The sequence below is a fragment of the Zootoca vivipara genome, chromosome 5 (genome assembly GCF_963506605.1).
Source record: "Zootoca vivipara chromosome 5, rZooViv1.1, whole genome shotgun sequence".
Classification (NCBI taxonomy): Eukaryota; Metazoa; Chordata; class Lepidosauria; order Squamata; family Lacertidae; genus Zootoca; species Zootoca vivipara.
This window is the reverse complement of record NC_083280.1, coordinates 27,169,475-27,185,122: the sequence shown is the minus strand read 5'-3', so window position 1 is coordinate 27,185,122 and position 15,648 is coordinate 27,169,475. Positions and strand designations below refer to the sequence as shown.

The 15,648-nt window shown below is 41.8% G+C and overlaps 1 protein-coding gene across 1 annotated transcript in view; it reads right to left on the bottom strand.

The window, feature by feature from the left end:
* Positions 1-15,648, bottom strand: part of SLC9A9 (solute carrier family 9 member A9) — a 256,166-nt gene that overhangs the window by 181,965 nt on the left and 58,553 nt on the right. The window contains exons 5-6 of the mRNA XM_035132511.2: positions 8,862-8,977; positions 1,279-1,384 (exon numbers count right to left, since the gene is read on the bottom strand). Of these exons, the coding sequence (XP_034988402.2) occupies positions 1,279-1,384; positions 8,862-8,977 (222 nt within the window). The remainder of the gene's footprint in view (positions 1-1,278; positions 1,385-8,861; positions 8,978-15,648) is intronic.

Below are 15,648 nucleotides of genomic sequence, written 5' to 3'. Positions count from 1 at the left end.
CTAAGGTGAACCTCTATTGAGCTAAGATTGTTTAGAGAGGAACAGATCATAAAAATAGTGAAATGCTATTTGTACTTATGAACCAGCAATGTATTTGCTATACCTGATCCTACCTATTTGCAAAATTGCATTGACAAATTCCTTTTGAACTGCACACCGTGCAGTTACAGTCCAAACCACTGTGGCTGATGGTCCCTAGATCCACCATTGCAATGAGAGCAAACTACCAAATAAACAACTGTTCATCAATAATATCAACATTGTAACGTTTCAAATTCATTCCAAACCAGACACAATCAATCATAAAAACCAACACAATGTCAATCAATATTTTTATCTAAATACAATGAGTAAGATGGAGTCAGATCTCCTAATATCTGCTCACAGTTCGACAAGTAATACCATTCACAGGATTGTTAATGACATACTTATTTCATAATCAATTGGTAGCCATGTGCCTTTTGGACAGAAACTGTATAACAGTGATATATTTAAACCCAGAGAACAAAAACATTTTTAAAAGGAAATATACTATAATGATTGGTATTAATTGGTATTAGACTGCTAGGTTTCTATGAATCAGTGTAGTGTAAATGCTTTTAACATGCCCACAGTGTTCAATTATTTTGTTGTTTGCAAAAGAGACAAAAGGATTCTGCCACATCCTACCTTACTTTGTTGTTTTTAACAGAGAAATACAACAGAAACAAGTTAAGATATTATCAATCTTCTTTCTTCCTTTTGCCAATTAGTACCTAACTGGCAAATACTTCTATAGCAACCAATATTACTCCTACATAAATATTAAAAATTCACAGATTCTTCTAAATAGAAAAAAAAATTATTGGGTTGTATCCACAGAGTATAAGTTCATTCTCACAACTGTTGAATTCCCTAAACCATCTCCTGAAGGTTAGGGGATCTTAAGAAAAGACCTGGAACATGGAGTGAGGGTTAGCAACTTACAGCTCGCACAATTCTTTGGGTGAAGCCATTACTATTTAAAGGGGCATAATAGTGCTTTAAATGTATGGAGTTAATGTGGCCATAGACTGCACACACAGTATAGCTTTAAAGCATATTCTAAGCATATTCTTTCCCCCAAAGAATTCTGGTAGTTTATCCCTCACAGGATAGTTTATCCCTCTGTAGTTTATCTGTAGTTTATCCCTCACAGAGTTTTTTTTTTGTAACCATATAGGGAAGCTTTAAATTCAAATGAACTAAGTTAATAATCAACATTTTCATTTTACCAAAGATCCAAGCATTTGCACTTACTGTGTGAGAACTATAGCCACAGCATCATTTAGGACACTTTCACCAAAGAGGAGGGTGTAGAGATCTGTATCAACATGAAGCTCATGGAAAATCGCCAGGACTGTCACTAGAAGGAATAACAAAAAGAACTTGTCATGTTCAGAGATCTGCCATATCCAATGTCTCTCATCTGAGCAAATCTCGGGTTAGGTTTCACCCTTAGGCTGCAAACCCAACCCCACTTACCTGTAAGTATGTCCTACTGAATAGGACTTACTTGGCTAGGATTTTGCTGTTTCTCAATCTGCTTCTGCTGTTACATTATTAAGCTGCTATCTAGTTTTTGCAGTCATCCAAAGATGGGTATCTGTATCTATATTGTTTCAGGCACCAGAGGAGCATAGATTTTCCCATCAGGAATCCATTGGAAAAATTACTAATGATTTGTAGTATTGGAAAGATAGACAGTATCTCATTGCATTTGTGTCTCTGCTGCTGTGGTACATTACGGTGCAATTGAGTATAAGGGCAATCCTAATAGTCACTAGAATGAGCAACTTCGGAAGCAGTGGGTCTTCGACCGAGCTGGGGTGTTAAGTCGCCAACCCCAGCTCAGCCAAATATATGCTGTCATAAATTGCTCACCCCAAAGCCAAAGCTGTTGTAAGCCCCCCTCCCTTTCTGGGGCATCAGTTGTTTGGAATTCTTTGCTCTGCAGACACCTTTCTCTTGTGATATGCTTTTTGGAGTGGAAGGACGGTCCTTTTTAAGAGAGGGATGCTCCTTTGAGACCCCATCTGTACTATATTTAAAACTGTATTGTACCACTTTAAATAGAGAATCCTGTCAGTTGTTAATGGTGCTGAGAGTTGTTAAGAGATCCCTAGTCCCCTCACAAAGTGGTTGAACTATCAACCCCCTTCCCAAGAAAACTCTGGGAACTGGGAACTATGGGAACTGTAGCTCTGTCGGAAGGAATAGGATTGTCTTAACGACTCTCAGCATCCTTAACAAACTAGAGTTCCCAGGATTCTTTGAGGGGAGTGCAGGTTTACATTGCAGTAACTGGATATGCATTGGGACTGGAAAGTGGGGGTGCAAAAGCTGAGTATGTGCCCATTTTCTTCAACCCCCCAGGAGAAGGAGTGTGCTTCAAATGCAGTGGCACAAATCTCTTGTGGAATCAATGGGAATTACAACAGAGTTGAGAGATAAACCTGCAATTTAAAAAAATACACAGGACCAAAGCAGCTGGCATATTCTCTTTGAGCCTCTCGTTTCCTTCCCACTTTTCATTGGACAAGGGAAGAGAAGCTTCCCCACTAAACCAACCATGTTGAAAAACCCTTATGCTAAAAATAACTGTTCCAGTTGTAATTATAGATTCCTGGCACTGCTAATCAGCCATCCTACTCAAGGCTCAGTTCAAGAAAAAAAACAAACCCATCAATAAAGCATTTTAATTACCAAGCTATTTCCTCTCCCTCCCTACAACTTATAAAATATTTTCCAGCTGTTTTGCGTGGCTTGGGGTGGGGACAGAGCAATCCACATCAGCCATACAGCTGTAACCATAGAAACGCCAAACAGAAAAGAGCATTCTGATTATCAGCCTAAATGAAGGTAAGCGAGTTCACGTAGCTTTGAAACAGTTCTGCTTCAGCAAACCTTTATTGAGGCAAATGTTTTCCAAAGCCTTAAATGTCAAAGTGGAGGGGGGAGGGAGGTACAAGTATGCAAAGTAATTTCCGATTAGAATGTCAATACCTCAAGAATGCTGATATTAAGAGCTGAATTGGTTCGGCCTTTTCAGGGTTGTGTCTCTTTAGGATGTAGGTGGGAGAACAGAGTTTGAATGTTTCCCACATTCAAGAAAAGTCCCCTGCACATAGCAAAATTAGTATGTAAGGGTAGGGAGAAAGGCTAGATGGAGCCTTTCGCCCTGAAACAAAGCTTCAGAAAGTTTTAACATGGTGGAAGATTCCCTTTTGCAGCCCATCACCCACATTTTGAAACAATGCGGATCAGGGGTTGTATTGAACTAAGTTGTTCTCAGAGCAGACCCACAGCAATCAATGGGTTTAAGTTAGCCCACTGAAGATGCTGTGTGGTATTTGTGAATCTGTACTGAAAATTTATAGAAAAGTCACTTGTGCTTCTCCCTTTCCCATTCCTAATGCATTGTGAGGAGATTGAGCTCCTGGTGATTGCTCAGGAGATGGTAGAAGTCTCTTAGCACTTCTGCTTTTCCCAATTCTCTTTTCCATATAACAGTCTCTAAGGCAGTGTGGAGAAACTGTGTACATTCTGATGCTGCTAGAGTCCAACTCCCATGAACCTCAATTGGTGCGGCCAATGGTCAGAGAAGAAGAAGAGGAGTTTGTATTTGATATCCTGTTTTATCACTACCCGAAGGAGTCTCAAAGCGGCTAACATTCTCCTTTCCCTTCCTCCCCCACAACAAACACCCTGTGAGGTGGGTGGGGCTGAGAGACTTCAAAGAAATGTGACTAGCCCAAGGTCACCCAGCAGCTGCATGTGGAGGAGTGGAGACATGAACCCGGTCCCCCAGATTAAGAGTCTACGGCTCTTAACCACTACACTGGATGGAAGTTGCAGTTCAACGACATCAGGCAGGCCACAGGCTCTAAGCTAGAGGTGAGGAAGCTGTAGCCTGCGAACTGAATTAGGCCCACTAGGCATCACATTGGCCTGCAAGACCATTTCAGGCAAGCCATAACTATCTGCCCTACACCTGATGACATCAGCTTTGCGACGGTTATGGGCAGGGTTTGGCGGAAAATAGGGGTAGCAGGCACCAAGGCTCTTTTCAAATCCCAGGGTGCTTTGAGAGGGACTTCTGAAGATGTCACCCAAAGCTCCCCTCAAAGTGCTTTGTTTTGTCCTGTGCTTTGAATTTGGCTCCTGAAGATCATTGGATTTTCAAAGCACTATGGAAATGGGATTTTGAAAGGTTTTTTTTTTTTAAGAATCCTGGGGGCAAAAAGAAAGGCCACTTGGTGTCATTGCGGCCCACCACAGTGAAAGAGCCTTGATACAATTAATATGCACAATTGAATTAACAATGATGAAACACTGCAAAAAAGCGAGGTCCCCGTGTGCATTGGTAATGTAGAAGGTGAAGGGAATGAAATTCAAAGAAGGAACTGAAACCTGTGGCAGATCAGAGGGTGCTGCAGTTCATGAATTAGTGTGAGATGCTTGCCCGATTATTCAATGTTTGAAAGAAGTGGAATGCATTGCATGGTGATCCTACATAACAATTAAGGAAACAGAATGGGTGAACTCTGACCTCTTTTAATGGAGCTCTTAGCCGACCTATTTGGTCAACTTGTGGGATCCATGCGAATGGGACTGAAACCATTGATCACGGCAGTTGTGCTATGGAGTCCTGCATCTTCTTCCCCGTGATATTTAACATCTATATGAAGCTGTTGGGAAACACCATCAGGGGATTTGGGCCAATAAGTCTTCAGTACACTGAAGACACTCAGCTCTGTCCCCGTCTCGCCTTTCCATCAGAATCAGGTGAAGCTGATTATTTGCCTAAACTCTTAAAGTTTTTTTTTGTGAGTACAGGGAGGAGGAGAAAATCATTTTAAATATATGGCATTTGGCGGTTCTGATGTGATCTATCAATCTGCGATTGCATCAAACTGCCTCTTGTATCTAGTACTGACTTATGTCTGAGCCGCTCGCGCACTACTGGGTTTTGTTTTTTTAATGCCCAAGTAATTTTTTTATGCCCAAGTAATTATATGCATAAAAAAGATGTATATTATACTTACAAAACAGAGAAGCCCCATGCTGCAGCATAATTTTGTACTAATACATATGTATTTTATGCATAATATATATACTATATAATTATATAGAAATAATTTTATATATGTCTCTATATATCTCTATCTATACAGTTATGTGCTTTTTTGTATATGCTGATTACTTTTGGAAACCTAGAGTGCATCTATGCATGCATGCATGAGATAATAGTTCATATTTTTGTTCAAATTTTTAGCAGAACCAGAGGAAGTTCTGAACAGAGCAGGGATTAGGAAAAAAAAGCTGTGCAAATAAGCTCAACACTGAGATTTTCACAAAATCTGATCCACACTTGGAAGGATGAGGTTGAAATGCTTTTCTTATGGCTACGTTCGAGACACATATTGGTGCCATTTGTTACGTGGTGGAGTTTCTCTATTAAGTGTATAAACAAAGGAGCTACTCCATAGCAAGATTTTAAAAAATAGAAAATAAAAATATCTCTTGTATTTGGAAATTCTAGCAGGGAGACTTGAACCTAAAATAAATAAATTGCTCACTGTTTTCCTATATATGTTGGAAGCCGCCCAGAATGGCTGGGGCAACCCAGCTAGATAGGTAGGGTGTAACAACAACAACAACAACAACAACAACAACAACAACGAGATACATTTCAAAAATATGCAAAGGCAGTATTGTGAATGCACATTTCACTATGGAAACCAAACTGGTTACAAATAGCACTCAACCAAATTGCACTTTTGTCAGTGTAACCACAGAAAATGTAACTTACCTTAATGCAAGTCTCGAATCAAAGGGGCTTACTTCTGAGTAGACATGTATAGGATTGCACTGTGAAGCACTTAAAATTGTACCTATAACAGCATTAATTATCCAGCTCCACTCAAACATTTCCAGATGATTTATTAAGTTCCTTGGTAATACGTAAGAAAAGATGGGCCTTCTAGACCCATTTGTTTACTTTTAAACAAATGTGACTATTGATTTGAACCCCCCAAAAAGGTTTCTTATTCCTTATCATTACATTAAAACAAGTACATGTGTGACAATGGGGAACAGATAACTAAAACTCCTCGAAAACATAATTTGTATTCACTTTGGATCATTCTGAAGAAGAATTAGAATTTTCTTATTCAATTGAACAAGAAACCATAGTGGAATACAACATTGCTAATGTAAAACTGACAGTGCAATCTTACACATGCCTTCTCAGAAGTAAGCCTCGTTGAGTTCAATAAGCATGTATTGAATTGCAACCCAAAATTGAAATTCTAAGCGCCCATAACTTGAGAAGAATCCTACAGATATCAATGGGACTTGTTTCAGACTTGATATGTATAAAGCCAGACTGGAAAGATCAGGGCCTGTTAATATGATTTGATGCAGACATATGGCAAAGTGGTGATGTAATTTGTTTTGCAGCGTGACCAAGGACCAATTTTTCAATGAGTGCTGATTTTTTAATCACATCACCCCTGAGACTTTTCATAATTGGCTAGAGCGGTATGGAAAATCATAGTTAAAAGGATGGTTGTTTTTTCATCATAGTTAGCAAGAGATTATCAAGGAGCTGTGTTCTACTCCCAAACAATGTATATCACATTTATTTATAAAAATTGTTATATACTGCTTGCTATAAAAAAGTATGTTGAAGTGGTTTACAGCAATAAGACATAAAACATTGCTTCGAGCACCTTACAACAACAAACCTGTGTAATGAAACAATATAAAAACCATTAGTTGTATGCCTCCCATGATATATTGTTTTGTATTTTTGTTAACTGCTTGTTACACATATTTGCATTATTAGATTAGATTAGATTACATTATGAAATCTTTCACTGCACTTGAGTCTTGCCATTACTGAATCATTCATGTTATTCCTTGTTCCTTGACTGGGTTATTTTGCCTTTGTTTTAGAGGGAATTGTAGTCCTGAATATAAGGTTTCTGTGGTTGAAAGCTGAAAGTTCCCAGCAAATTTTATATAATAGATGACAACACAACAGCCCTGTTCCCCCATGATATATCTTAGACCTCTGGCATTAACACGTGGCATGGAAAGGAACCACACTGCCGTTTTAGCTGTACAATCAATTTTGTACTTGTCTGAAAAATATGCATTTTGAGAAGAAGATATGTATTTAAAATTAAAAGTGCATATGAAATATTTTGAAAAGTTTTTTTTATTTTTAAGTGCATTAATGCAAAAAACAAAATAGGATTTAGGGGAGGGGGGAACCCTACAAAAAGAGAGACTAAATATACAGATGTGTTTGTCTCTATCAGCCGTGCCTTCCATGTACAAAAAGGAAATGTCAAACGTGTCATTGAATCCAGTGGGATTTGAGTGTCGTTTTAAAACTCTCTTCCTGATACGGCGCTCATAATCTCTTCGTAGGACTATAGAGCAGGCTGCAGCCTTAGGAACAGAAAATGATGTGCAATAATATTACAGAACCACATCATTCAGATCCCTGAGTGAATGTCAGAGTAGAGCTGCAGCCACATCTTGCCCAAAGCAAAATATGGAATAAGTTGGGCATCTCCAGCTTTGACGGGACATCTTTGGGAATATTTATGTTGGGAAATATACTATTTCTTGGGGGCTTTGTATGCTAACCTGAGAAACTACAAGCAGAGCAATGTTCATGGCTGTAGGGCGTGGTGAATGGTTTTGAATTTGGAAGAGGGAAACTTCCGTTCAAATCCTGGAGCAAATATGAGACCCACTGGTTCAGCCATTCTATCTTTCTTTAGGTGAAATGTTCATGTGTTTTATCAATCTATGAATGGGGCTCTGCTGACTAACCCCACCCTTAGTGTCACACACTCTAGCCTCAGCATTGGTCTACTCAGGGTGTGAGGTGTCGGGGTGGGACCAGGCAGCACAACCCAATTCATAGACTGATATAACATTAAATCCAAAAGATTTAAAACAATGGGTACAAAAATACATAACATTCTTATCCGCTAACCTATTGATAAGGACAGGTTCTATACACATCACTAAAAGTTGAATACCACCATAAGGGATAGCTTAATTACCAAATAAAAAATGGGTAAAGGACTCCTGACAGTTAAGTCCAGTCGCAGACAACTCTGGGGTTACGGCACGCATCTCGCTTTACAGGCCGAGGGAACCGGCGTTTGTCTGCAGACAGTTTTTCCAGGTCATGTGGCTAACATGACTAAGCTGCTTCTGGTGAACCAGAGCAGCACACGGAAATGCTGTTTACCTTTCCTATTTATCTACTTTCACTTTGACTTGCTTTCGAACTGCTAGGTTGACAGGAGCTGGGACCGAGCAACAGGAGCTCACCCCATCACAGGGATTCGAACCGCTGACCTTCTGATTGGCAAGCCCAAGAGGCTCAGTGGTATAGACCACAGTGCCACACACATCTTAAATACCAAATTACCAAATACCCCCCCTCAGGTCTTAACCTGACACTTCAAAATTGATAATGATGGTGCCAGGCATGTTGCCCTGGGGAGAGCATTCAACAGATGGATGACCACCACTACAAAGGCCCATTCTCATGTGGCCACCCTTAGCACCTCCCTCAGGTGGGGCACCTCTGATGATGACTGCAGGGTTTGGGCCAGTTCATATGGGGAAAGGGAGTGAGAAGTTTATCTGAAAAGTGCTTTCCCCCATGCCTAATCTGTGAGGATAAAATGGGAGAAACTATTGTACATTCTGCCACTCTAAATTCTCTGGATTAATGTATATGAGTTTAAAACATTAATTTATTTTTTAAGCAGGCAAAAAATATATACAAAATAATGTATATTTACCTGGATCCGTAGCAGACATTAAAGAACCAAATAATAAACAGTCAGTGAAGTGAAAGTCTCCTTTCTTCAGCTGGCTAAGTTGGACCATGGCCTGTACAAAGCCATACATTATCAACCTGCAGGATTGGACAATAAAATAAAAAGACTATTCAGAACCATTACGGAACCCTGTTTTCTTTTCACAACTTTTGAAGTGTTTTCTTGTTTAAACTGCTAGGATGTACATTGCCCAATGTCTTTTTAATGTGTGTTGTTATAGCAGTGCAGAGCGTAAATTGCTGCAGTCTGTAAATCTAGTTCTGTTTTAGGCCTGAAATATTATATCAAGATTTTCTAGACATTTGAGGAACGGCCCCCACCCCCAAACCCTACATTTACATAGAATATTAGCAATTTATTCACTACGTGACAGATGGCAATATATTTAGCCATTCATTTTACAGAAGTAATCTGAAGAAGAGATTATCAAAATCAGCCAGTCGGATATTGTAGAACCTTCGCACAAACTAGCGTGATAGGAGATGTTGTGCTGACTAGTTCTGACAATTCTAAAAGGATGGCTTTTGCAGCTTTCATTGTTTCATTGCTACTTATTTATTAAATAAATGCTACAAGTACAGGCTATATTAAAATGTTCAGGCCTGTAGCTGAAAACAAGATGGATATTAATACTTGTGAGAACAATCAATCAAAAAGTCAGGTTTGGAAACATGGAGCATCAATCTTGCTAACTTTCTGTGTGTGAGAGAGGACAAGTCATTGGACTGTGTATTTAACTGTAACAGAAAAACCCTACAATTAGGTTATTTGATTGGCATGGCAGTTAAACATTTTGCACATATTGAGAACCTGACAAGTGTTACTCTTTTTGCAGCAAGGATACCAAACTGGAAAGTTGATGTCAATTGCCCCAGTATCTACATGTCTCATTCTGCCTGGCTACGCAGTCAAATATGCATAAAACTTAAGTCCTGTCTGGGTGTCAGCACACATCACAGCTGAGGTCCATTGCAAGTGATGTAAGCATCCATTAATTATTTTTTAAAGGTTTTGGCTCTGAGGAAACACATGTAGGATAACACAACTAGAGCTGCCACCATCTATATTACCTCAATGCCTCTCAGCCCCAATGACGTACCATATGTCAGGACTAGGGATGGGCAAATTCTGCCATTTCCCCCTTTCTAATGTTTCCATTCCTAAGTTTAGTTCTCCACATTTCCACATCAGCCTAGGTTTTTTTTTTAAGTCCTTATGAAAATTCACCAGCATTTTAATACAAATGTCTCCTACAATGCACATATTTGCATGCAGTTTTGCCTAATATGCACATTGCACCCCCATCTCCACCCCCATCATTCTGCCCGGACACTGAGGTCCAGCGCCGAGGGCCTTCTGGCGGTTCCCTCATTGCGAGAAGCCAAGTTGCAGGGAACCAGGCAGAGGGCCTTCTCGGTGGTGGCGCCCTCCCTGTGGAACGCCCTCCCATCAGATGTCAAAGAGAAAAACAGCTACCAGATTTTTAGAAGACATCTGAAGGCAGCCCTGTTTAGGGAGGCTTTTAATGTTTAATAGATTATTTTATTTCATTTTTCTGTTGGAAGCTGCCCAAAGTGGCTGGGGAAACCCAGCCAGATGGGCGGGATATATATAATAAATTATTGTTATCATTTTTAATTTTTTTATTATTATTATTAGAAAAGCATTCATCCTCCATATAATGTGATTTTATGTTATTTTTTATAACTACGGTATATGCTTTTGTATGCATATCCCAGGAAATGCATTACTTGACTGGAAAACTGCACTGCAAAATTCAGAGAAGTGTGAATTTCAAAGGATGGCTGTGTGTTTCAGTTCTTTCATTGTTTTGTGAAGTGCAATTTTGGTAGATTCACCTTTAAAGGTGAGATACCCCCCCCCCCCAGTCCTAGCCAGGATCTAATGCTAATACAGCTGCTTAACATGGCGCTTCTCTTCTCAGCTGGCACTATGCCGCCACTCATTTTCACAGCTGTCCACTGTGATCGCGCATCCTCACTGCAAGCTGCTCACTGATCTACCCCTTAGCAACCTTACTTTGAGAGGGCACCAGGGTTGTGCCGCCTGTTCCCCCCTTACCCCGATTCTTTTGCTCAGGGCCTCCTCAGACCTGGCACCGGCCTTCAACTGTGGAGAAGTTTTTGGCTATCAGTACTTTATCTTCATAGCTAAAGTATGCTGACAGCAATCAGTACAAGGTGCAGAGGGGCTGAAAGTGCTTTTTGGGAAGCAAATCCACACAGAGAGAAAATGGAAACGTTTCTACTTCCCTATGTTTGAAAGCAGGCAGAAGTCTATGAGAAGTTTGTGCGTACATCTAAGAGAAACCGAAGTTAGGAGCTGAATCCTTGCAGCTAGAGGCCGTAATTGTACCTAATGGAAGCTGCTGTGCTTTTGAAGCCACACACAAAAATTAATTAGAAGGCTCTGTCTAAATGAAGCTCTGTTCTACGTACAACAAACCACATTGCATGTTCCCTATCCAGACACCTAAATCTATGTATCGATTGTATGTCAAGGCGAGGTATTCTCCTTTGTTAAATAGTGTCTTCTTGCCATAATCTTTTGGAACACATTAATGAGTGCAGATTGTATCAAAGTAAAGTTTTAAGCACACAGTTCTTTCTGTGTCACATATTGCTATGGAAATGACTGAAATGTTAATGTACATCTCACTCACCCAATCTGTTTTCTAATCCAGTATTGAATTCTCCTGTCCATGATTATATTGTAGCCTAAGGCTTCTTGATGGCTGCTATAGACTGAAAACATGTAATCAAACATAATGAAGAGTCAACTGGGCTTCTATTTGTTTGTTTGTTTGTAGCCACATTACAGAGCAAATGCAATGCAGTGAAAATGAGGGACTATAGGGATGGTTTGTTCAATTCATTCTGTATATTAAGGCACAAAAGCTTTATTGTATCAGATTCATGGCCCATCCAGCCTTGGTTTAATTACCCCAGAATCTGTTATAACTGCTCAGCCTTGGAATGCTTGAAGTAATAATTTGGAGCAAATGCCTTTGCAAATTTGATGAGTACCTGTAATATCTGCAGCTGCAAGCTTTCTAAATCATGCAAACGAAAGGCTGAAGTGCATGCCAGATCTTAGTCTAGCTGGCCACAGATTTTGGGTTTGACATGGATTGAGGGACATGTTAGGCAGAGGCAGGGGATGTGGTCAAGACCAGGCTGTCAGACATGTATTGAATCAGGCACATGGGATCTGAGGGCCAAAAGAAGGAAACATAATGATGGGCAAGATTGGCTAGGTCAGGGGTCTGCAACCTTTAAGACAAAAAGAGCCACTTGGACCCGTTTCCGAAGAAAAAAAATAAACTGGGAGCCGCAAAACAGGGACGTAATTAGAAATCAGAGGGCCCCATAGCAAAATTTGCTATGCCCAATAATCAATGCCCCAAAATGCCATAGAAAATTAATCAGGGCCCCAGTGTACCATAAATCATAATCAGTGCCTGATGTAAATAATAATTAATAATGAGGGCCCAATGTCATCCTCGTCATTATAAAAATAACTTTGAGTTTGGGCTGCCTTGATTACTGGGAATGGGCAAAACTCTGACTCCCTTATTAGGACACCTGTATGGTTTCATGTGTGTTGCTCCCATCAAGTGAACTTATAAAATTTCCTCATATTGAATCAACTACCTCAATCTCCTGACCAGGCCGGCAGGAGGCCACAGGCAGGCCGCAGGCAGGAGCAGCAGCAGCAAACACGCGCTCCGAGCCCGCAAGCCTTTTCTGCTGCTGGGCGAGAAGAAGCGCACCCATTTTAAAAAATAAATAACTCCGCCCCCGCCCCCCGTGAGCCTATTGGCTGCATAAATGCGGCGGGGAGGGGCTGATGCAGGGAGGGGGCCGACCACGCTCCCCGGGCTGCTAACGTCACCTTGCGTCCTTTTTGCACAGCGCACGCGCACAGCGGAGTTGTGGACTCCGGTGGGCGCCGTGCGGGGCGCAGGCGCACAGCGCCCCCCCGCCGCTGTGTGCTCCAGCGGCGGTGGGCACTGCGCGAGTGTCTGGCGGGCATGGCGGGCGCCGCCGCATGGCTCAGGACGCCTCCTCCCCTCGTATCCGCTCCGGAGCCACAGCAAAGGTGTAAAAGAGCCACATGCGGCTCCGGAGCCGCAGGTTGCAGACCCCTGGGCTAGGTGAACTGCAGCACAATAGGGGCAAGGCAGGGGTCAGGTGAGAGCAGTTTAGTGTTGTTACCTCAACAAGTTGCTTAGCTGCCAGCCCAGAAGGAAATGTTTTGTACAGCTTGGCACCTTTTCCATTGTACTTCAAGGCCAGCTGATCAGCATCAGCTGCAGAGTCAGCTAACACTATTCAGGACAGCACTGCAACCTGATCTGTCTGTTGGATCAAGGGCTCAAAGAGCCAGTGGCACAGCAGTCGAGTTTCTGAACACTGGGTACTGGGTGCCCCAGTTCAAGAGCCCCCCTGCTGCCTTACATTATACAGTGAATACTTTTTCATTTGAACTGGAAAACTCTTACTTGTATCCCAGAACAATGTCTGTAGCTCCAGCCATTGGTGTAATGTTTCTGTTAACATCTTGCTATCTTTATGCTTTTCATGAAGCCCAATGGATCAGTCCCTGGAATCTCCAGGATATAATAATCAGATGATGGGCAAGACATCTCTGCCTGATGCTCTTAGAAGGCCACTATGATGGAGGTGCAGGTGGCGCTGTGGGTTAAATCACAGAGCCTAGGGCTTGCCGATCAGAAGGTTGGAAGTTCGAATCCCTGCGACGGGGTGAGCTTCTGTCACTCGGTCCCAGCTCCTGCCAACCTAGCAGTTCGGAAGCATGTCAAAGTGCAAGTAGATAAATAGGTACCGCTCCAAGTGGGGAGGCAAACAGTGTTTCCGTGTGCTGTTCTGGTTCACCAGAAGCGGCTTTGTCATGCTGGCCACATGACCTGGAAGCTGTACGCCGGCTCCCTCGTCCAATAACACGAGATGAGCGCCGCAACCCCAGAGTCGGTCACGACTGGACCGAATGGTCAGGGGTCCCTTTACCTTTACCTTTATGATGGAGGCAGTGAGATATTTTACTTTCTTGGGCTCCATGATCACTGCAGATGGTGACAGAAGTCACGATATTAAAAGACGCCTGCTTCTTCAGAGAAAAGCAATGACAAACCTAGACAGCATCTTAAAAGGCAGAGACATCACCTTGTCGACAAAGGTCCATATAGTTAAAGCTATGGTTTTCCCAGTAGTTATTTATGGAAGTTAGAGCTGGACCATAAATAAGGCTGATCGCCGAAGAATTGATGCTTTTGAATTATGGTGCTGGAGGAGACTCTTGAGAGTCCCATAGACTGCAAGAAGATCAAACCTATCCATTCTGAAGGAAATCAGCCCTGAGTGCTCACTGGAAGGGCAGATCCTGAAGCTGAGGCTCCAATACTTTGGCCACCTCATGAGAAGAGAAGACTCCCTGGAAAAGAGCCTGATGTTGGGAAAGATGGAGGGCACAAGGAGAAGGGGACGACAGAGGACGAGATGGCTGGACAGTGTTCTTGAAGCTACAAACATGAGTTTGACCAAACTGCGGGAGGCAATGGAAAACAGGAGTGCCTGGTGTGCTCTGGTCCATGGGGCCACAAAGAGTCGGAAATGACCTAATGACTAAACAACAATGTGACTAGTAGACCACTGGACTAGAGGAATGAAAAGTTCAGTTGGGTAAGCTTCCCATGATCCTTAATATCCACAAGCAATTCTTCTAAATGCAGGGCACCCTGGTTTCTGTACTCTGGCACTCCCCACACCGCCCATCAGCCCTCTTCAGGTGTTCACTGAAGAACGTGTAAAGGTGGCTGCAGGAATCCACCACCTAATCAGTGATGGCTCTTCCCATTCCTGTGTTGAAAACCTTTTGCACTGTGAACCAGCTCTCTTTGGAATCAGCCATTTACCGATTGGCTCAGAAGTATCATGAACATACATGATGGCACGCAGGGGCTGGAGCTAGTGCCATGTTTGTGAATTCTGTGATGAAGAAGAGGGATAAGGTTTCTCTGAAAAGAGAGTGCAAAATTTGCATTTGAGATCTAAACATAATTGTAATATTTCATTACATTTCTAACATAAACGTGTACGTGTGTGTTGGATTAAAGATTTGTTGTTGTTGTTTAGTCGTTTAGTCGTGTCCGACTCTTCGTGACCCCATGGACCATAGCACGCCAGGCACTCCTGGATTAAAGATATGTATCACAAATACATATTTATTTCATTGTAGAACATGGTGCTCCAGAGCTCAGTTTCAATCAGTCATTATTAGTGTGTACAGTGGTACCTCGGTTTATGAACACAATTGGTTCCGGAAGTCTGTTCATAAACTGAAGCGTTCATAAACTGAAGCGAACTTTCCCATTGAAAGTAATGGAAAGTGGATTAATCCGTTCCAGACGGTCCGTGAAGTAACCGTTCATAAACTGAAGCGAACTTTCCCATTGAAAGTAATGGAAAGTGGATTAATCCGTTCCAGACGGGTCCGCGGAGTACTTAAACTGAAGCGTTCATAAACTGAAACATGGGTGTAATTGGTTCCGGAAGTCTGTTCATAAACTGAAGCGTTCATAAACTGAAGCGAACTTTCCCATTAAAAGTAATGGAAAGTGAATTAATCCGTTCCAGATGGGTCCGCGGCGTTCATAAACCGAAAATTCATAAACCGAGGTGTTCATAAACCGAGGTTCCACTGTATA